General features: G+C 47.8%; 1 protein-coding gene across 5 annotated transcripts in view; it reads right to left on the reverse strand.

The window, feature by feature from the left end:
• Positions 1 to 16,225, reverse strand: part of ATP8A1 (ATPase phospholipid transporting 8A1) — a 311,188-nt gene extending 294,963 nt beyond the window's left edge. For 2 of the 5 annotated variants that reach the window (XM_073583432.1, XM_073583435.1), the window contains exons 1-2: positions 15,521 to 16,225; positions 14,032 to 14,122 (exon numbers count right to left, since the gene is read on the reverse strand). In XM_073583432.1, coding sequence (XP_073439533.1) covers positions 14,032 to 14,080 — 49 coding nt within the window. In that variant the 5' untranslated portion in view covers positions 14,081 to 14,122; positions 15,521 to 16,225. The remainder of the gene's footprint in view (positions 1 to 14,031; positions 14,123 to 15,520) is intronic. The other 3 variants (XM_073583434.1, XM_073583430.1, XM_073583433.1) reach the window with 2 other exon arrangements.
• Positions 16,226 to 24,403: the final 8,178 nt, after the last annotated feature.

Here is a 24,403-nt window from a genome sequence, read left to right on the forward strand (position 1 = left end):
TCCCAATAAGAGTGAAGTCAATGAAGCAACCTCACATAGCGCTCTTGTTGGACAACTCGGAACAAGTAGCAGTGACATCAATAGATCGATATTCATCATGTTGTGTAGCTGCACAGGGGAAAACTGAAGAAAATGCTCCCAGGTGAGCACAGACGTAGTGAGGCCACAATAAATCAGCAAAATTCTGGAGTAAAACTTCAAGGTCTTTGCGCGACTCAAAGTTTTTTATAAATGTGTGGCGACTTTTGGCTTTTCACTCCAGTCCTGGCAAGAGGCAGCTTTTCAAAATTGGGTGGAGGTTGGGTGGGACCAGGCTTGGCCAAACACGCCATCAAACTTATCTTCATTTACTACACAGAAATGTACTCCCGCCACGGTGGGGGTGCAGCTCTGGCCGTGGCGTACGGCAGTAGAAAGATGCACCATACGTCTCTTAATGAACTCAGTGCTCCTTACTCCACCGATCCCTTCATAAAGGCTGGTGTGCAAAGTGCAAGTCTTCGTAACATTTGGAACTGCTGTGTAGCCGTACGCTAACTCCGGGCTCGTGCAGATGACTAACACTGAGATGAGCGCCATCTGTTCCCATGTTATACAATGAGGCCATCTACATGTCTAATTTTTTTTCCTCGGAAGCACGACTTGCCTCCGATAATTGGGTCGCACTCGGACATTCAAATCTATTGGTCCATGGAAAACATTGGACCGCACTCGGATAACTACAGAGTGTGACCCAATTCTCACAGAGACTGAATGGAAAAAGTGGAGAACATGTTTTATTCTTCACCTCAGGAAAGAAAAAAAAAAATCGGATCACCCTCTAATCAGAGTCTGATCAGCCTAATCGGACCGAATTTTTCAGATGAGAGAACAGTCGTGTGACCCTAACCTCAAAATGGTTGTGTGGATATGGGACACAAGTCTATCCTCTATGAATGACTGCAGACTGCCACAGCGCAAGTGGTCACCATTCCTCGGTATTCCCTTTGCGAGTGAGTAGTCACCATTCCACAATATTCCACAAGTGCAAGAGTTTAGTCACCGTTCCCGGGTATTTCCAGTGCAAACAAGCAGTCACCATTATTTGATATTACCTGTGCGAGCGAGCAGTCACCATTCCCCGGTATTCCCAGAGCGAGCGGTCACCATTCCCCAGTATTCCCAGTGCGAGTGAGCGGTCACCATTCCCAGTATTCTCAGTGCAAGCGAGCGGTCACCATTCCCCAGTATTACCAGTGCGAGCAAGCAGTCACCAATCCCCTGTATTACCAGTGCGAGCAAGCAGTCACCAATCCCCAGAATTCCCAGTGCGAGCAAGCGGTCAACATTCACATTATTACCAGTGCGAGGTCACCATTCCAAGGTATTCCCAGCGCGAGTGAGCACCATGCCCCGGTATTCCCAGCGTGAACGAGCGGTCACCATGCCCCGGTATTCCCAGCGCAAGCGGTCACCATGCCCCGGTATTCCCAGCGTGAGCGGTCATCATGCCCCGGTATTCCCAGCGCGAATGAGCGGTCACCATGCCCCAGTATTCCCAGCGCGTGCAAGCAGTCACTATTCCAAGGTATTCCCAGCGCAAGCGAGCGGTTACCATTCCAAGGTATTCCCAGCGCGAGCGGTCACATGACTGTATGTATCATGCGCTTTACCAACTACACGCATTCGGCTTCTCCCAATAGAAGGGAATTGGTTCAGCAGCTGATTGTCTGGACAACTCCTTTAACGGTCTCTTTCTCATTTCCATGAACTCAGGCCACTGTGAAGCAGCATCCTAGACCCCCGACTCCACAGCCCTGGAAGTTTCATCCCCCAATTTCCTCTGATCACATCATGTGTCACACACAAACCCTAATGACCAGCACAAGTTGACAGCATGAATACAAAGAAATGCGGAGACGAGTCCCGATGAGACAGATGGAAGCCAAGACGATCCTTACCCAGATACACACAGATCATCAGACCTTCCCCGTGTCCAGACACCAACACCACCCGTATCCATAAATAGACCGGTCACTTCCAGAACAACATCCCAAATTAGACTGCACACAGCGTGGTCCTGGGGGGGTTATTTACACCAGGAGGATGATGGCATCTCTGCAGCCCTCAGCGGCCGGCTCCATTATGAGACGTAGATGTGCCAGCATGCCTGGCATTCACACGCACCCGTCAGACATGCACCTGCCATTACATCCTCTAGCTTTCAAGCTAAAAAAGCCATTACAGCACTGCAAAGGTCAAAGGCTGCCGGCTTATCTATGTCAATAGTCCCAGCCCTGTAATGGCGCCAATAAATCTGTTATGATGCTGCAGTAATCAGAGAAACTTCATAACGGCATAGGAGCTCAGGAAGCGCCTGACTCGTCATACCATGTGAGGAGAACGACATTCACTGCTGTCAACCGTGTTACCTGGCACACATCTACTGCCGGACAACAGATCATCGGCCCCCTCTACACTGCACCAGACCACCACCAATGTTCCCACAGATCATGGTCCCTCAGCAGCTATCAGGGCCTTCATGGAGCAATCTCCAGAAATCACCGACATCGCACCGCTATTCCAAGGATGGACCTATTTTTTGTCCTAGTGTAGAGTTGCTGCACCCCACATCAGCCATCTCCCTACCTCTAAAGACATTGGGTCGCTGTAAGGGGTGTTCTCAGAAGGAGATACTACTTATCTATGGGACATAAATGATTTCAATAAGTGAAATTTTCTCAGGCTGGAAGCCTAAACTCAGAGGAGCCAAAAAAAAGTGACAGAAGTCTAAAATTATGGTCAACGCTAAAAGTGAGAAAAGTCCAAAATTGTAGTCAACGCTAAAAGTGACAGAAGTCTAAAACAATGGTCAACGCTCAGCACGTATTCGTGTAAAACTGCTCATAAACTGCTTATAAAACCAAGCAACTGTGCAATTTACCCTACAACAATGGAGGGATTTTTAATGCTATTGTGTACTGCTCATTATCCAGCCACGGCTGCAATACGGCTGGTCTCTGAAACTAGGAGTGCAGCAGACAAGTTCTTTGCTATTCAGCTTGTAAGTGCTGCTCTGAAGCGGACTGGGCCATTGGATTCGGACAGCTTCAACACCCTTGCAATCTACCGATGCTGATGGGAGAGGGCACCGCTTGGTCTAGCATCACAACCATGTCGCTAGTCCATAATATAAAAAATTCCGGAGATAAACCCCCATCCCCGGACCAGAAGAGAAACTGCCTATTTAGTTTGCATTTTTCATGTAGTTTTACATCTATTTTCTACAATAAATTGGAGAAAAAAAAAAAATAACAGTAACGTCACCGAATAGTCACAGTAATCATGTATCATCAACAGACTAACAAAGGCATCAGACACCACTGAGCAGTGATCCTAGCGCACTCCACACCCAACAATCAAAGCTCTAATCACCCACTAAGTCCATTTTTCTAGGAAAGAGACATCTCCTTATATCTCAGGCACTGATTGGAAACCAAAGTCACAGACAACACAAGGCGACTGCCTTATGGTGGCATGTCTGAGTACATGAATCTACAAGCATACAGCAGTACTTGGATATACTGTATCTCCGACACCTTTTTCTGGACAAAAAGAGGAGTCAGAATGGTGTATACTTCCCCAAAAATGTAGACTCTTTATTTGACCACAGAGAGAATATTGTATCCTGGCTTTTCGTTGACAAGAGAGCACAATGAAAGGTAAGAAATATGGGTGATGAAGTTTGTGTAAGATATAAGGCCAAGGAAAAGGGGCTATTGATGTATCTGTAGGGAAGTCTATATAGCCAATTTAAGAAGGGGAAATGCAGTTTTAAAGTCGTTAAAAGGGAATAAGTCAGCGGATATTTGCTATATTATCTGAGAGCAGCATGATGTAGGTATAGAGCCTAATTAGAGCAATGTGTCACTTACTGGGTTGTGTTTTGCTGTTTCAATACAATTAATGTTTTATCAGCAGGAGATTATCACTACAGGACTACTGGCCTTGCGCCTCCGAGTCCAACACTGCCCCCAAGCATGGATTACCAGCTGTCACTATACAATGTACACAGAAAGCTATGGTGTGGTCGGAGGTATACACAGATCAACAACTGAGCTCTGCTAGATCTGCAGCAGACAAAACGGTGACTATCATAACTTCTGCACCAAGTAAACTAAGTGACATCAATTAAATCAGGGTCACTGTCCCTACATCATGCTGCCATCACATTACAGAGCAAACACCTGCTGACAAGTTCCCGTTAAGGCAAATAAAACACCTTACCATAGGATAAATGGATTTTATGTGACCTGCACACAACTTGTGTTTGTACATTACAAATGGCCGACCAATGTTTATAGATTGATAACATATTGCCCATTCTCAATGGCAGAGCTTCTTGGCCAGCCTAACCTCTACTGGCCCAACTATAGATACTCCCAAATGTGCTGATAGCGGGGACGAGACAGACACTGTTTGATACCAAATTTCTACAACCGCCAAGAAGAGTAATCATCTAACATCTCTGACATTATTTACACATGAGGAACGTAACGGAGGCTCCAGAGACAAAGGGAAATGGAACGAAGAGGGCGATAGATTAACAGAAGAAGTCATAAGAAGTCTGGACACCAAATTATGGCTTTTCATAAACTAAAGATAAGTCACACCTTCAAAACATATCATGTTTATAACATATGTAGAGATCCACCATATGAGTGGATGGGGAATAACTCGCTTGGCGGCGACATTGAGGCACACAGGAACACTCTTGCTTAAAGTAACAGTCTGGGTGGTTTATTTCCTTCATAAACCAGTGTCACAGGAACACAAGGCAAACAGTCTTACATCAGACAGACGAGTTCCTAATGTCCATAGTAGGGCTTCGCTCTCTCAGGCCTGTGGGCACACAGGCTGTGCCATGTCCAGCACGCATGCTCTATAGCCAGAACACAGTCTCTTACGGACCCCGGTCAGCATTACTCACGGGTTATCCCTCACGGGTTATCAGAGAAGCGGCCGCACTGGGATCACTGTTCCAGACAGTGCCTTGCTCAGTAGGCCGTCTACAGTTGCAGAGCCACAGCCAGGCAGTAGCTTCCCTACACAGAGCCGTCACAGACTATCAGGTCCGGGCTTTTCCATGTGCTCTTCCAGGAAGTTCAGTCCCAGACACTTCCAACACACACAGACCTTCCGGGACCTTGCACTCTGACCACTCAGGATCAAACACACAACCCATGTGATCAGACCTCAGTCACATTATGTATCCCAAACCACCCCCATACGTGGGCAGTGTATGTGTGGCTAGCCGATCCTGCCCAGCTCTCTGACTAGCCCTATAAGCCGCCCTTACAGATAAATAACTTGTAGACTACAAGTCTCAGCATAACAACGCTATTTTGGCTTATAGCGCAGAGAACCTCTGCGACACATACTGGACGTTTACAACCATGCCGGTCACTGTTTCACCATCATGGAAATGCCCGCATGCATATTCTGAGTTGCATATGCAGCACCCCCTAGCTTTAACAGAGGTTACTGCACCACATATATTAAAGGTAAAGGGGGTTAGAAGAACATACAAGCCTCTTTTGGAAACTGACTGACAGCAGAACAACCCATGGACAAGTGTGGAGCTTATTTTGGAAGAAAGTGGCCATGTTCCCAATAGCCAATGCTTTCTCCATCGGTCCATAGACATGACAGCCACTTCATTCAGATGGGAGACTCCGGAAACCCCGTTCTCATGAGTACTGGGGTCTAGCAATCAGACATTTATTATGTATCTGTAGAAGTTATGGTTCCGCTAAAGTCCTTTTGAAGTGATCGTCCACCCTGGTACTAAAAAGGACCTGCACATTTGCCATGTATAGCCACCTTACCAGTCACCATGTGTTCATTTAACCAGGGCTGTGGAGTCGGAGTCGTGGAGTCGGTGCTCATTTTGGTGGAGTCGGAGTTGGAGTCGGTATAAAATGGACCGACTCCGACTCCTAAAATATATAATAAATTGGGTACAGTAATTCAATGCAGGATGTGCTGAATATTTTTTCATAGGAGTTTGGGAAAGTTATGAAATGTCCTATAAATGGCTGTTATATTCCTGATCTAAGGCTACATTAACACAGCGTTTTTCCTGTGTTTTTTGAGGATACGTTTTTCAGCTGCAAAAGCTGATCATCTTTTTAAAAACCGCATCACCTGAAAGGTTTTTGAGCTCATAGATAATGTTTTCAATAGCAAAAGCAGATTAGAAATCTGCTCTATCTATCCATTTATCCATATCTGTCTATCCATATCGTATCTGTACCAAAAAGAATGAAAACCGGGTAGTACACCAATATATATTCTGTTCTATCTAAATATCTTGATTATTGGATCATAAAAATGATTAAATGTCTGAGGTTCACATTGTACTACAATAAATTTTTCACTTAAATATAAGCAATATGTGTGGGAGTCGGAGTCGGAGTCGGTGTAAGGGAAATTGAGGAGTCGGAGTCGCAGGTTTGGCTTACCGACTCCACAGCCCTGCATTTAACGCTGCCCCCTCCATGGAAGCCTTCGAACCAACCCTTCTGCATCCAATAAGGTTCCTTCCGTGTCAAAGAAAGTGGTAACTCTTAACCTTGCCTACCCTGGTTCCCTTATCAAAAGTATAATCATTTTTTCAATGCCAAGGTGAACAGGGGGTTCGAGAAGCACAGGACCCTAGATCAAAGATGACTGGATGAGAGTGACAAAGGTATTGGGACCCAAAAGTAAATTAAACTAAGTTATTTGAAAGTCAAAAAACAAGATCTGTGTACCAATTCCCTTTTGACATAAATGTGAAAATTTAACGACGTCATTGCCTTATCGTTAGCCACATAACATCAGACCAACTAAAATTCAAGGCTGCTACACAAATGGCTCCGACTCACAAAGAAGCCCTTTGTTTGCAATGGCATTGGAGGGCTGCCATTCCACATCGTCACAACGTCGCCTGTCAATCATTAGTAAGTGCAGAATTACTGTTCCCATGTCATAACTTTAAGAATTTCCTTATAGGCCAAATGGGACTTTTCTTCCCCCATTAGGAAACAAGTCATAAAGCAGTCCCACGATAATATTTCCATTTGCTTGTGGCAGGGACAGTTGAGAACCAGAGTAAGGAAGCTCAATGAGGACGGCTGCCATCTAAAGAACCACATATACTTTAGATTGTATACGGCAAAACCATTGTTCAGCCAGCAGCTGTCTCGTCAATACACAAGAACGCTCCTGTGATCTCTAGTAAAAAGCTGCTACCAGACATCTCTGGCGGCGGCTTTTCTGTTAAGAGAACAAAGAGATGATGTTGTTGGAGATAAGAATCCGGCATGTCCGTTTTTGTGTTGCTGATCTGTCGGGGCCCCCACACACACCAAACCTGTCAATATCGGCGATTTTGATCGACATTACACAAGAATTAGCCCCATTGTCATTCAATTATTTGAAGCTTTGCTGTGCAAATCTGCTGGAGTAATCTGCATTTGTCAATTTAGTGTTGACAAAGATGTTCGGGATTTGTAACAGAGCGTGTGAATGGGATTACAACATCCTAATTCATCTGCAAAGGAAGCAGAACATTAGCGGGTCGGATGAGGATTTAGGTGTGGAATGCGTGTCTACATTTTCACCCAACCCATGAAGTGTGCTCATAGTTTTTAATGACGGAACAGCTTCTACGGCTCCTGATGAGGCCAAGCATCCTTATTCATAAGGGACCTCGGACAATTCTGGTTCCATAATTAATGTCCAGAATTACGGAAACATTGTACAAAGCCGTTAATGCCGTCAGTATGGTTGTAGACCGTGACAGTAGGATACCATGGAGCAGAGGTCCCCAACCTTTCTGACGTTGAGAGCCACATTCAGCTCAGAGAAGGTTGCAAGCCATATCCAGCGTCTGCCCCACACCCAAAGCCCCCTATTACTGGTTATAAGGACTACCAAAGCTTTTCCACTAAAATCACACCAAGGCAGTACGCCAAGCTCTGGGGTTTCCGATATTACCCCCATTCAGATCTGCTCTTCTGTGAAGGTCAAGTCCACATCTGTTCTTAATAGCAGTTTGCTACAACTGGCGCTAATGCACCAAGCTGGCAGAAAGACGCGAGCACACGAGCCACGTGGTTCTCGAGCTACAGGTTGAAGTCCCCTGCCATAGAGCGTGCTGGAACTGCATATATCTAATATCACACCAAGAAATAAAGGTGAACCTTACCAACCGAGTACACTTATCTACAAAGCGTTCTACGTGCATGCCATAAAATATGCCTTTAAATTTCCAACCATATTGAGGATTTTATTTTTAACACTTTAACACCTCGGCTCGTCATGTGCCAGGGAATGTGTCACTGGAGCACTTATGTAAGAGGTGTGAGAGCTAGCACCAGGGAATATGTTTCCTTCATTATCTTCAGCAAGAAAAGAGATAAAATGAATGCAGAGCAAGGACAGCGGAGCAGACCGGGAGGGCATAACCTCTCGGCATCACAGGGCTACGAATTCCTGGAGGGCACAACCTCTCGGCATCACAGGACTATGATTTCCGGAGCATTTTAGAGTCTGTAATCATCACACTGTGCGAAGGTTCAAAGGCAGCGACAATGGGGACCCAAGTCAAGAGGAAGCTTCCGTCTCCTACATTATCCCCCTTTGATGTAGCTCATCCAGTGATCCCAAGCATCTGCATTTTCTTCCATCTCATTTTCTGCAGTGCATTTTTTTTTCAGCTATGAATTTAAAGTGTTTTTCTTTCTCTGTATCTTTTTTTTTTTTTCAATGAAAAGAAAATAAAATAGAAAAAACAAACAGATCATTTGAAGAGCACTTTATATTTCTCTATTGGCTGCCTTTTAAAAAATTTTTTAAAAGTGGCAAAGACAACCAGAAATAAAAATGTAAAATCACATGGACCTGTAATTAAAGGATTCAGTGTAAACTGTTACAAAAGTCAGATAGTGCAATGGACCGGTCAGGCTGGTGTAATATGGGTGCTTAATTATACCCATATTCGAGACCTAACATGCAAACCTCCCACTGTCAATCGGAGCCAGAGTACAAAAGGTTATTACCAAAAATGTTCACATAAGCACTGATTTGCAGCCACCATCCCCAAGGCCTCTTTACCACTTGTTTCCATTCTCCAGTAATTCTAATGCTGTCAAGGGATTTCTCAGATGCACCTAATGACCCTGTCTCTGACAAAAAGAGGTGCACTTATGACCCCGTCTAATAAAACATCTGCCAGACCCTCTCAGGGAATCCTCAATGCCCATGTTGTGGCACAACAAGCTATTCTATGCCCAGCTATGGTTGGGAGGAGAACATGGTCAGGCTCTGGAGATCCCCATGAAATGTGGAGGATATAAATAGTAATGAATATTGGTCACAGTGGTTGACAGTCAATTACATTCAAAACTATCAATGGTTCACTCATCCATCAAAAAGAAAATTGTCCATGTTCAGATTGATCAGGGCGCACACAAAAGAGCAAGTAGGGGCCTAGAGCACCGAGGAGAAGTAGGGTGCTGCAGGGAAACGTAGCTTTATCATATAACATTAGGATGCCCATTCTGCTAGGTGAAGGTGCATGCAAAGAGGTGCAAAAGGAGAAAAAAAAGACACAAAGGGAGAAGAAAGAAACTTTATGTTGGCCTTACATTATATAGTTACAAGATTAATAAATATACTAGCTTTGTAATAAAAAATTTTGCCATTGTGGGAATAACCGTTTATAATGAACATAGAAGTCAGTGGAGATCTGTTAAAGGGGATCTGTCAGCTGATTCCTGCTGTCCAAATGCTCAGACGTTTCAGAAAAAACGTAGTTTGAAGATCCATAGGAAGAGACAAGACTAGTCGGATGCCACTCCGGCCAGCTGCTTCCTGCACCGCTCTAGTGGCTTGACCGGTGTGTCTCTATGTATACACATGAAGACACCGGTCAGCCATCTGGGGTCGCGTCGGGAGAAACGGTTTTATCTGAAATGTCAGAGGGTTGCAGAAAAAAATACCTGGCTGTAATTGTGCAGTCAGGCTCTGATTTATGCTGTCCGTGGTCTAGTGAGCATGAATTAGCTGACGGTTTCCATCAAAATGTGATACAGGAAAGATGTATATCTTTGTACCGTGTTAGCCAGTGGATAAAAAAATATTCAGGATTGAGAGTCCTCAGTAGTTGATACCTTTTAATGGCTAACTGAAAAGATGGTAACACATTGCAAGCTTTCGAGACTACTCAGGTCTCTTCATCAGGCTAGACTAATACAAAATCTGAAGTCACATATTTATGCACAATACAGCCTAGAAAAAATGCAATAGATAAGACAAGTGACATGAAGCAGAACTATCAATATGGGAGAGGGAGAAACATAAATATAAACATTGGACCAGTTCATAGATAAGGAGTCCAGATGTTTTATGGTCCTCTGATTGGGGTCTAGTTCTGTGTTGCCCCCCGCAAGGTTTTAAAAGGAAATTCCTTAATTGATGTAAAAAGACATAAATCCATGCGACACATTCATTCCAGCACTGAGAGTGTCAAAGTTCGTCATAAATTTGTACTCCCAAACTCGTCTCTCGTCTCGACGCGACCCCAGATGGCTGACCGGTGTCTTCATGTGTATACATAGAGACACACCGGTCAAGCCACTAGAGCGGTGCAGGAAGCAGCTGGCCGGAGTGGCATCCGACTAGTCTTGTCTCTTCCTCAAAATGTGATGTTCAAAATATCTGAGACCATTTAAATGGGTGGGATTGGTGGTGGCTATACATTACAGACCCAATGTTTCTATGCACAACATAAATGTGCCAGCAGAGTGACAGTGTGAGGGTCTATGAATTATTGAGGGTCTGGGCACAATACAATGCAGAGCGTGCACACAGACACGGCATCTAAGAGGACACACTGCACTATCCTGTGTGGAGAAAGGCTCATACACAGGCAGCTTACAGGCTTTATATATGTGATTTAATATGTAACAGTGTGCACATGTAGTGTCTATGGGATTAAAAATCAACAGTTCCAGGACTTGTGTTTATCATTTCTGTATCATGATTTATTCGGGGAGATAGTCCCCATGGTTGTAACTGTCTGAAAAATGTTTAAGAAAAAAAAAAAAGAAAAAAAAACACTTTTTTTTTTTCTTACAATGACAGCGCCAAGTGTGTCCCTCCTCCCGCGCACACAGTCCTGGCACAGAAAACACTGTCCGGAGTCGGAAAAAAAACACCCGCTTTGTACATAGCGATTTTATATTTGATGTAATAAACAATATGGCTGCCAAAAAAGTTCAATCGGTCAATGAAAGAGCTGCAAAGATGCGTGTGTGATCCAAGCCTAACACGGCACTCATGACGGCGGTGCTTACGAGTTGCGGTGGCGTGACAATTACCATGTGGGTATATTGCATGCATTGTAGCTATGCATGACCAACAACCGGATCACAAATCCGCAGTAAATTGCATGAGATTTTGTGGCATGGCGCATAATAACATTTTGTGAACTCAAACCAAGAGTTAAAGTCTGGCAAGTGGTTCCTCCAAACACTACTCAATGGACAAAGCAAAATCCAATAGGGTCACAGAACCCCGAATACTAGACCGACACAGAAATTGTCCCCCAGCTGCCCCTCACCCTAAACACCCTTAGGCTGGGGTCATACTGCGTTAACGCAGTCCGTTTAACGGATTGCATTACACCGCGGCATAATGCGATGTAATGCAATCCGTTAACGCTGCCATTCACTTCTATTAGGAGCGCAACGCTAGCGCATGCCATAAATCGGCATGAGCTAGTGATGTGCCGTCATTCTGTGACGGACCCTCGGACGCGAGCTGCAACGTCCGAGGGTCCATCACTGCTAGCGCAGATGACGCATCTGCGCTAGCGGTATAGCATAACTGTAAAATGTCACATGACACACAACCACGACACATGCAGCTGCGGAGCTGATCAGCCGGCGCGCTCCATGTGTCCGGGATCCCTCTGCAGCTTATTCGGTAAGCACTATAGCTTGCAAAATGAGCAAGGACCTGAGCAAATTCACTCATCTCTAGTTATAACCCCACACACCTACCAAACCGCGTGCACAATCATCAGGTAATGTGCATATTTCCTGATCGTGTGAATGCGAGCCAAGGCAAATGAATTAAAGTATACACACACGATCTCACAGATGTGCCAGAGATCTGGATGTCCACGATGTGCAAGTCTCAGCAGGTGTGTGGGGTTTGTCATATCATCAGAACAGCTCACTCATATGTAGAAATGAGCAAGATCAGATAACTAATGCTTGGATAAGGTGTTATCTGAGCATGCTCGGGTGCTAATAGTGTCTCGGGCGTGCTTGAATACTATGTTCGAGTCCCCGCGGCTGCATGTCTGGAGGCTGTTTAACAGCTGCAACACATGCAGGGACTGTCTGTAAAACAGCCGCAAGACATACAGCCAAGGCGACTCGAGCATTTTTTCGAGCACGCCGAAGACACTGTATTAGCACTCAAGCATGCTCTGATAACACCTCATCCGAGCATGCTCACTCAACACTACAGATGACCCCTTTAAAAATGAGAGCTGCGATCTGCTCGGCTGCTCCACGTCCGGATGGATCTCCCGCAGGGCATATTGGACAGTTATTGTGGTTCTGTTTTTAACTACAGGAAACCATTTAACCCTCACAATTTCTTAAGAAAAATCCTCCTCTTCTTCCATGGCGCTGTGCAGAAAGCTCAGTCAGGCAGAGCGGCGATACACTGCAGTATCAAATAGCAATCAGTGAGCGTGGAGTCAGCCGGCAGAGAGATAAGGAGCGCTCGCCCCGGATTCAGCCAGCGCAGAGGAATCTGGAGTGTCATCGGAATAAAATGGAGAAATAGGAAGCAATTTCCTGCGAGCAGCCAGCAGACTAACTCCATACACATCACCACGGGACTCAAGGAACAGCCACCATCACACATCAAACCCCGGACATGAGCGCAATCCTACAGCCGCGGTCTGCAGCGCACATGTACCAGAGCTGGAGAAAACTGCACGACTTCGCCAGGATATTCTGACATGTTAGATGGGGAGAATGACGCGGCGTTCAGCACTAATCTCCGCGGTGGAACCGGCAAAGCCCATATAAGCACCAATATTTAACGGATCCTGCACTATAGAACAGGAAAAAAGGAAGAGTAAGCAGAGCTACTGTATACCTACAGAGGTGGCACAGTGCACACTGACACGCACGGTACAGGGTGTGGGGTGTCAGGTGCAGCAGAGCTGAGTTATTTGGCCCATCTTGATGACACTACCTTGATAGCCTGCATATATATAGGAAAAGTTAAAGGAGTATTCTGGTGCTGATCACTTCTGCAGGAGATGAGCAGTAATGACGTTACACACCGGCCCTTCTAGCAAAACGTATATATGTATCCCATTCCTCCAATATACAGATGAGCGGCACCAAATAATGCTTTAAGGGGCTAGTCCCATGTTCCTAAATGGATATTGTGGAATAGTGCGTGGGAAAACAAGCCCTTTTGCAATTTACTGATTATACAGATTTGCAGCTGCTCTTGAGCTCTGAACCTTTTTTTTTTGTTTACAGCTCGTTGCCTAGGAGACCGACCATCGCTGCTGTCCAGCTTGTAAGCGCTGAGCTGGAGCTCGCCAGGATCAGGAGGCAGCAGTGCGCCCCGTGCCAGATTCACACCAGTGCTTACAAGCTCAATAGAAAAGAGCGTGTAAATGCTGCGTATAGTGTGCTGTCTAGCAGCAGTGGTCGGGCTCTGAGGCAACAAGCTAAACAAAAAGCGATATTCTCACAGGAGTGGCTGAAAATTTTAATAAACAGTAAATTGCAAAACTGCTTGTATTTACAAACGCTATCTAATACCCATTCTTTTTGGAAGATGGGAGTAACCCTTTAAAAACACTATCATAGCAGAGCTGGGTTTGTCATCTGGAGATCCAGAAAGGAAGCGATGCTGCAGTTATTAGGCCCAGCAATCATTATATAGAACGGGACCACTTACCCCCGGCTCTAGTCCGTAAGTCGGCCACGGTGGTCTGAACGGTGGACATGTTGATGGTGGTGAGGGTCCTCAGCTCTTGTATCAGTCAATCCTAGTATAAAAAGAAAAAACAATGATGCAAATGTAAGAAGTCAGGATACAGAGAAATATACAGATGTGTGAGACACGAGGCTCCGGGACCTGAGCGCGGTCCACACTACATGTACTATGCCAACAAGAGGGGAAAAAGCAACACAAAAACAACATGACAGAGTATCGATAGGCAGGGAGGGGACGTGATGCCACCTGAGAACAAGAGAGTGACATCCAGGTGGATGAGATGTCTAAAGGATGTGGAGGATCAGGATCCGCCGGGGGTCATTGGATGACCGGTCATTGGGGGGACCGAGTGCGGCCCTCACAGTACAGCATACACCGGGGGTCATCGGATGACCGGCCATTGGGGGGACTGAGTGCTGGCCCTTACAGTAAGGCATGGGGGGGGGGGGGGGTCATCGGATGACCGGTCATTGAGGGCTGCTGAGTGATGGCACTCACAGTGAGGCATACATCGGGGGTCATTGGATGACCGGCCATTGGGGGGGACCGAGTGCTGGCCCTTACAGTACGGCATACACCGGGGGTCATCGGATGACCGGCCATTGGGGGGACTGAGTGCTGGCCCTTACAGTAAGGCATGGGGGGGGGTCATCGGATGACCGGTCATTGAGGGCTGCTGAGTGATGGCACTCACAGTGAGGCATACATCGGGGGTCATTGGATGACCGGCCATTGGGGGGGACCGAGTGCTGGCCCTTACAGTACGGCATACACCGGGGGTCATCGAGTGCGGCCCTCACAGTACGGCATACACCGGGGGTCATCGGATGACCGGCCATTGGGGGGACTGAGTGCTGGCCCTTACAGTAAGGCATGGGGGGGTCATCGGATGACCGGTCATTGAGGGCTGCTGAGTGATGGCACTCACAGTGAGGCATACATCGGGGGTCATTGGATGACCGGCTATTGGGGGGGACCGAGTGCTGGCCCTTACAGTACGGCATACACCGGGGGTCATCGAGTGCGGCCCTCACAGTACGGCATACACCGGGGGTCATCGAGTGCGGCCCTCACAGTACGGCATACACCGGGGGTCATCGGATGACCGGCCATTGGGGGGGACCGAGTGCGGCCCTCACAGTACGGCATGCACCGGGGGTCATCGAGTGCGGCCCTCACAGTACGGCATGCACCGGGGGTCATCGAGTGCGGCCCTCACAGTAAGGAATGGGGGGTCCAAAAATGTTGACAATAAACACTTTTGGTTAAAAAAAATATTAATAATCAATAGCAAATCTCCATAATGAGACTGATGCATTGATCTCGGAGCGGATCGTCACTGGAGAGGCAGTGATTACCGCCGGCGTCCATCCTCTGAGTGTGACTGGGGGGCAGAGTGGATATATGAGATGGATGGATGATGGCGGGAGGTGAGCGGACGGAGCTGTACCGGATGATCAGGGCCGGGGAGCTGGATGTCACCGCCACTTCACGGCTCCCGGGCTCCCAGCACAGCGAACACTCCGCGGTCCATTAGTCCCGGGCTTCTCCAGCCCCGCTCCGGGCCAATCTCCGTGCACAGCCGCCTTATCTCTGTATTCACATGTGTTCTCCTCCTGCCAGCTCCCCGGGCACAGCGCCGTTCACACGTCCTCCGTCCTCCCAGCCGCTCCGAAGCGGCGAGCAGCACTACTGAGCACACAGCCGCCCGGCCGCCCGCTCCCACTGTGGACTGAACCATTGTACAGATGGGGGGGGGGGGGAAGACGTCATCGACAGTGAAAAATTAGCGAAGACGCGGTTCTGGACATCGCTGCCGTGATGTAACGGAGATTACTAATGATCATGTCTCCCGCAGGGTGTTACTGAGAGGATCCGTGCTTACTTTGTGTTTTCTATCAATACTGCCGCATCACAGGTCACCCCTGTATTAGCTATGGTTGGGTCGTGCTCCGTAGCAGGCAAAGAGCGGAGGGACAGCGCCAGTGACAGGCTGAGCACGGTCATTAATCTATTAGTCTATTGTGCCTCTCCTCCGCCTCATGAGACTGCTCCGTGGCCGCCTCGCACAATGCTCCCGGGGCGGCTTCTACTGTCACCGGGAAGGCGGACACGTCCCCGGCTGCACTATGGCATCTGGCAACTTTCTGTTCTCCCGCCCTAACGACTTCTGACGAGAAATCAACAGAAATTTGTAGTGAGCGAAACGGCCAATAAGATGGCTGATCTCATCTAACCTGCGCTAGAGAAATTAAAGCTGGAATCTGATTGGTTGGCTTGTGTAATGGGGAAGACAACCCAAAACCAGTAGCTGAAGTGGTATTCTCCCCCGCAGCGTACGTAGAACCGATAACACAGAGCCAATACCAGAGAGCCGGTACCCCAGAACCAATACCGCAGAGCCAATGCCAGAGAGCCGGTACCCCAGAACCGATACCGCAGAGCCAATGCCAGAGAGCCGGTACCCCAGAACCAATACCGCAGAGCCAATACCAGAGAGCCGGTACCCCAGAACCGATACCGCAGAGCCAATACCAGAGATCCGGTACCCCAGAACCGATACCGCAGAGCCAATACCAGAGATCCGGTACCCCAGAACCGATACCGCAGAGCCAATCCCAGAGATCCGGTACCCCAGAACCGATACCGCAGAGCCAATACCAGAGATCCGGTACCCCAGAACCAATACCGCAGAGCCAATGCCAGAGAGCCGGTACCCCAGAACCGATACCGCAGAGCCAATACCAGAGAGCCGGTACCCCAGAACCGATACCGCAGAGCCAATACCAGAGAGCCGGTACCCCAGAACCGATACCGCAGAGCCAATCCCAGAGATCCGGTACCCCAGAACCGATACCGCAGAGCCAATACCAGAGATCCGGTACCCCAGAACCGATACCACAGAGCCAATATCAGAGAGCCGGTACCCCAGAGCCAATACTAGAGAGCCGGAACCAAAGAGCCAGTACCCCAGAACCGATACTGCAGAGCCAGTACCGCAGAGCCAACACCACAGAGCCAGTACCACAGAACCTGTACCCCAGAACCGATACCGCAGAGCCAATACCAGAGATCCGGTACCCCAGAACCGATACCACAGAGCCAGTATCAGAGAGCCGGTACCGCAGAGCCAATACTAGAGAGCCGGAACCAAAGAGCCAGTACCCCAGAACCGATACTGCAGAGCCAGTACCGCAGAGCCAACACCACAGAGCCAGTACCACAGAACCTGTACCCCAGAACCGATACCGCAGAGTTGGTTCTGGGGTACCGGCTCTCGGGTATTGTCTCTGCAGTATCGGTTCTGGGGTATTGGCTCTGCGGTATCAGTTCTGGGGTACAGGTTCTGTGGTACTGGCTCTGTGGTGTTGACTCTGCGGTACTGGCTCTGCAGTATCGGTTCTGGGGTACCGGCTCTCTGGTATCGGTTCTGGGGTACCAGCTCTGCGGTACTGGCTCTGCGGTACCGGCTCTGCAGTATTGGTTCTGGGGTACCAGCTCTCTGGTTTTGGCTCTGCGGCATCGGTTCTGGGGTACTGGTTCTGTGGTGTTGGCTCTGCGGTACTGGCTCTGCAGTATCGGTTCTGGGGTACCGGCTCTCTGGTATTGGCTCTGCGGTATTGGTTCTGGGGTACCGGCTCTCTGATATTGGCTCTGCGGTATCGGTTCTGGGGTACCGGATCTCTGGTATTGGCTCTGCAGTATCGGTTCTGGGGTACCGGCTCTCTGGTATTGGCTCTGCGGCATCGGTTCTGGGGTACTGGTTCTGTGGTGTTGGCTCTGCGGTACTGGCTCTGCAGTATCGGTTCTGGGGTACCGGCTCTCTGGTATTGGCTCTGCAGTATCGGTTCTGGGGTACCGGCTCTCTGATATTGGCTCTGCGGTATCGGTTCTGGGGTACCGGATCTCTGGTATTGGCTCTGCAGTATCGGTTCTGGGGTACCGGCTCTCTGGTATTGGCTCTGCAGTAGTGGTTCTGGGGTACCGGCTCTCTGGTATTGGCTCTGCGGTATCGGTTCTGGGCTACCGGCTCTGCGGTATTGTCTCTGCGGTGTTGGCTTTTCGGTATCTGCTCTGGGTTACTGGCTCTGCGGTATCATCTCTGCCGTACTGGCTCTGCATTATCACTTCTGTGGTATCGTCTCTGTGGTACTGGCTCTGCGGTATCTGCTCTGGGGTACTGCAGAGCCAGTACCGCAGAGCCAACACCATAGAACCAGTACCCCAGAACCGATGCCGCAGAGCCAAAACCAGAGAGCCGGTACCCCAGAACTGATACTGCAGAGCCAGTACCGCAGAGCCAGTACCCCAGAACGAATGCAGCAGAGCCAGTACCACAGAGCCGATACCACATAGTGAGTACCACAGAACCGGTACCCCAGAACCGATACCAGAGAGCCGGTACCCCAGAACTGATACTGCAGAGCCAGTACCACAGAATCGATACCGCAGAGCCGGTACCCCAGAACCGATGCTTCAGAGCCGGTACCGCAGATCCAACACCCCAGAACAAATGCAGCAGAGCCGATACCACATAGTGAGTACCACAGAGCCGGTATCCCAGAGCAGATACTGCAGAACCGATACCCCAGAGCCAATACCACATAGCAGATACTGAAGAGCCAGTACCACAGAACCGATACCATACAGCCGGTACCCCAGAACCGATAGCAGAGAGCCGGTACCAAAGAGCCAGTACAGCATAGCCAACACCACAGAGACAGTACCATAGAACCGATGCCGCAGAGCAGGTACCCCAGAACCGATGCCGCAGAGCCGATACCCCAGAACCGATGCCGCAGAGCCAACACCACAGAGGCAAATACCTCAGAGCCGATGCCACATAGTGAGTTCCACAGAGCCGGTATCCCAGAGCAGATACTGAAGAACCGATACCCCAGAGCCAATACCACAGAGCAGATACCGAAGAGCCAATACTGCAGAGCAGATACCACAGAACTGATACTCCAGAGCTGGTACCCCAGAGACGATACCACAGAGCCAGTACCGCAGAGCAGATACCACAGAACTGATACCGCAGAGTCGGTACCCTATGCAGATACCACAGAGCCAACACTGCATAGCCAGTACCACAGAGACGATACCACAGAACTGATACCGCAGAGCTGGTACCCTAGAACAGATACCGCAGAGCCAGTACGGCAGAGATGATACCGCAGAGCCGGTAACCCAGAGCAGATACCGCAGAGACAATATTGCAGAGCTAGTACTGCAGAGCCGGTACCCCAAGCAGATACCGAAAAGCCAACACCGCAGAGACGATACTGCAGAGCCGGTACCCCAGAGCAGATACCGCATAGCCAACACCACATAGACGATACCACAGAACTGATACCATAAAGCCGGTAACCCAGAACAGATGCCGCAGTGCCAGTACCACAGAACTGATACAGCAGAGCCGGTAAACCTGAGCAGATACCACAGAGACAGTACTGCAGATCCGGTACCCCAGAGCAGATACCACAGAGCAGGATACCACAGAGCCGGTATCCCAGAGCAGATTCTGCAGAACCGATACCCCAGAGCCAACACCGCAAAGCCAATACCACAGAGCAGATACCGAAGAGCCAGTATTGCAGAGCCAGTACCCCAGAGCAGATACTGCAGAGCAAATACCGCAGAGACAATACTGCAGAGCAGATACCGCATAGCCAACACCGCATAGCCAGTACCACAGAGACGATACCACAGAACTGATACCACAGAGCTAGTACCGCAGAGCAGATACCACAGAACTGATACCACAGATCCGGTACCCCAGAGCAGATACCACAGAGCAGGATACCACAGAGCCGGTATCCCAGAGCAGATACTGCAGAACCGATACCCCAGAGCCAACACCGCAAAGCCAATACCACAGAGCAGATACCGAAGAGCCAGTATTGCAGAGCCAGTACCCCAGAGCAGATACTGCAGAGCAAATACCGCAGAGACAATACTGCAGAGCAGATACCGCATAGCCAACACCGCATAGCCAGTACCACAGAGACGATACCACAGAACTGATACCACAGAGCTAGTACCGCAGAGCAGATACCACGGAACTGATACCACAGAGCCGGTAACCCATAGCAGATACAGCAGACAATACTTCAGAGCTGGTACCCCAGAGCAGATACTGCAGAGCCAGTACCAAAGAGACGATACCACAGAACTGATACCACAGAGCTGGCAACCCTGAGCAGATACCGCGGAGACAATACTGCAGAGTCGGTAACCCAGAGCAGATACCGCAGAGACAATACTGCAGAGCAGATGCCGCAGAATCGGTACTCCAGAGCAGATACCACAGAACTGATAGCGCAGAGCAGATGCCGCAGAACTGATACCGCAGAGACGGTAACCCAGAGCAGATACCGCAGAGACAATACTGCAGAGCCGGTACCCCAGAGCAGATACCGCAGAGCCAGTACCACAGAACTGATACCGCAAAGCAGATACCACAGAACTGATACCGCAGAGCCAATATCGCAGAGCTGATACCGCAGAGTCGATAACACAGAGCAGATACTGCAGAGCCGGTACCCCAGAGCAGATACCGCAAAACCGATACCACAGAGCCGGTACCTCAGGGTTGCCAACAGTCCAGAAATTATAGGACAGTCAATAAGAATAGAGGACCTTTTAGCTCTGTCTGGATAAAATATTAAAAGTTAATAGGATTCTCAACCTGCCCAGCGCCTGCACCTAGTGACCCCCTGCTGGGTGGAAACAAACTTTATTCTCCTGGCAGCTTTCGAATTTCAGTCACAAGGGCGACACTGGCACGGGTTCAGTAACAGCTCTCTGTATAGTGAGTGGCTGCAGTTACCGCGCTACCTGCTCTGACTGACAGCAGCTCAGTATTAGAACCTGCTATCAGTCAGGGCTGGGGGCGCAGTTACACCAGCTGCTCAATGTACAGGTTCAGAATGCTTTTAACCAGCAGATTAGGCCATCTCTGCAGGTTAAGTGTGTGTGCACACGCTGCGGATCCGCAGTGGATTTGGCCGCTGCGGGTCCACAGCAGTTTTTGCTGCGGTGTACAGTACTATTATTCCCTATGGGAAATGGAAACCGCTGTGCAGACGCTGCGGAATTTTCTGCACGCATTATCTGCGGTTTCTAAACCGCAGAAAGAATTGACATGTCAATTCTTTCTGCGGATTCCTATCTCCGCCATTGTGGAGATGGTTAAACCGCAGGCCTTCTGACCTGCGGATTTATCTGTAGAGTTTGCAAAATCCGCGCGGATGAATCCGCAGCACATTCCGCAGCGTGTGCACGTACCCTCATAGCGGTTTTTCACATGACAGGGTCTCTTTCAAAGGCGTCTGTGATTTTTTTTTGAAGCTGAAGAAACTTATATAGATTATTTTGACAGTAATTATCATCATTTCCCACAGTGACTGCAGTTGATGTCTCATATCAGAATTATGGGCTGTAGACGAGGATCACTGAAAATCAAAATGATTTATTATGATTTTACAACGTGTCTGTAAAAATATGATCTCTCTGCTATTTTTTTGATAAGCCGTCCAGAAAAACTAAAAAGTCAAATTGGCAACCCTGGTTGTGAATTTAAAACCCGCACCGCAGGTCAGTTTACACTGAGTAAAAAAAAAAAGCCCAGTGGCCAGGAAAGTTCTAGAGATCACATCCACCTTACTGGATCTCTAAGACACTGAGCTTTTGACGCAGCATCAAAAATGCACCAAAAACTTATTGTGGTCACACAGACTTAGGTCTGGAAAACCGCCTGGTGGAAGAAAAAAAGTTCCAATAGGGCCACTCATATAGGCCAAAGAGACTTATGGAGCCCCCTAGACTCCAGGGCCAGAGTGTGATTGCAACCCCTGTAACTATTGTAGTTACTCCCCTGGGCAGATTTCATCCACAATGCTGACAAGAGTAGGAAATATCACCTGTTTTTTTATGAGGACCGTCACAAAAAAAAACCCCAATATTTGTCACAGACGTCTCAATAATCACTTTGCCCCATATTTATTGATTAGTTTACGCCAATTTCTGCATAATCTTTTCCTTGGGGCACCTGCAGACGAGCGTATGAAAAATCTTAAACCGTTTCATCCAGTAAACTCAGACGATTTTTTTCAATTTTCATCAGATTTTCATCCATGTGCCATCAGTGTGCCTGTTTCTTACATTCGTGTGACGGCCGTGTGCGATCCATTTTCATACAACTACATTAAAACATGTCCATTATCACATACAGTTTCCTAGGTTTACATTAGAAATCTTGACCATAAAAGTCGAATGCCAGTCAGACGGTCCATGGGGGATCTGATATTTCTTCTCTCACCCATAAACTTGAATGCGTGAGTCTCATCCGAGACTGTGAAGAAAGTAGCCCGTGCTTCCTTTTTTTTTTCACAGAAAGAAATTATTCCTCTGAACAGGCTTATTGAATAATATGTCCGATTAAGCAGCAGCAGATATCATGACGTGCCATATACAAGTTCTTTGCAAGATATGAAAAGTGTCCCTGTTTACAGGAAGCAGATATGATAGCCAAGAGTTAGATTTAGCCATTCGGCTTCTATTTCCTTTAATATGTCAGTGATGTGCTGGAGGAAAACTGATATGGGAACTGAGCCCATGGTATTCAATGGGATCCTTCACATTTATCTGGGACATATTGCACGTCACCATTCAAAGAGATCCAGATCAGAAAATGCTCAATGTTGTGTTTTTCGATTCAGCTTACCAGTTTTACATTAGAAACTTGTGAAAAAACCTGATAACTGATTCCTTTTTGGCATTAGTTGAAGCACAAAATACAGATGCTGGAGCAGACATATGGAACTATAAGGAGATAGACAAGTGAGAAGATGCACACAGTTAATGCCTAACAGAGTGGCTGCAAGTGAACATCGCCATCTGCTGGTCAAAGAAAAATTGAAACCAGAAAGAGTTACATTAGCTGGAACTCAAGGGTGAAATGCATGTTCCCTAGGGGAAGAGATTGGAGGAGATGCCAGATCAGGTGCTAGCTGTGGCCCAGTTAGTAATTATAAAACACCCAGGAGGGCAGTAAAGGGGAGGAGTTGGCACTGAAACCAGTAGGAGGACTAACGTGCGGTACAGTAAGCTGACTTATAGCCACCATTACAAGAGACCAAATTCAAGTGAAGACCTGAGAGATCAGATCCGAGAGACACCAGATCAGAGTAAAGGAGTCTAGAAAGACCAAATCAGAGTAAAGGAGTCGAGAGACTAGATCCGAGTAAAGGAGTCGGGAGACCAAGTCCGAGTAAAGGAATCAAGAGACCAGGCCTGTAAAGGAGTCGAGAGACCAGGTCCGAGTAACGGAATAGAGAGACCAGGTCCAAGTAAAGGAGTTGAGAGACCAGGTCCTACCAAAAAAGTCGCGAGACCAGGCCTGAATAAAGAAGTCAAGAGACCAGGCCCGAGTAAAGGAGTCGAGAGACCTGGCCCGAGTAAAGGAGTCAAGAGACCAGGCCCGAGTAAAGGAGTCGAGAGACCAGTCCCGAGTAAAGGAGTCGAGAGACCAGGCCTGAGTAGAGACCAGTGCTGGGAGACCTGAGCTGAGTAAGCAGAAACAGGGCAGAGAGACGACGAGGCCGCAGCAGAGGGACATTCATGTGAGCTGTTGCTTCCAGTGTAGATATACATTGCAACGTGGGAACTGGGACCGCGCTTCAGGGAATGAAGGCGTACAGTATGACTAGTGTACCGAGTAACTCAACAATCTGTGACTAGTGGCCTAGCAGGTAGCATCATCGACCCCAGTTAGGGCCTGTGTGATGCTTTGTGTTGCCTAGAGATTGACGAAGGGACAGGTCCAGCAGTGACATTGATGCTTTTTAGGTTGGGATATTAGGACTAAAACATTACTGACGATAAGTTATTTAATGGTAATATTAGAACGCCTGCCATCACTTCACGGGTGACATCATCGCCCAGTGCCTGATACTTGCTCATGAATCAGGCAGCATATATCAAATGTTAGATTTTCTTTAAGCCACAAAGAAAAAAAAGTAACATTATTAATATTTTTTGCTCAAGTCGTTGCCAAAAAAAATGGAAGTTAAAAAGTAGTATGTACCCCTAAAAAAAGTTAAAACAGCAACTCATGGTCCCCTTCCAACCCAAAAAAAGCTAAAAAAAACCCCAAAAAACTACAAAATAAATGTGTCCTAAAATCCCAATGTAATCTATTCCTAAAAATATGAAAAAAAAAAATTAAAACGCCAACCTATAATGGAAAATAAATCAGCCTTTTAGCAGGTTCCACCAATATAAAAGTTTTTGCCTTGGAATATAACAACTAAAAAAAAATTCCTGTGCC

This window comes from Dendrobates tinctorius, unplaced genomic scaffold (genome assembly GCF_039654945.1).
Source record: "Dendrobates tinctorius isolate UK_male_01 unplaced genomic scaffold, ASM3965494v1 ptg000079l, whole genome shotgun sequence".
Lineage (NCBI taxonomy): Eukaryota > Metazoa > Chordata > Amphibia > Anura > Dendrobatidae > Dendrobates > Dendrobates tinctorius.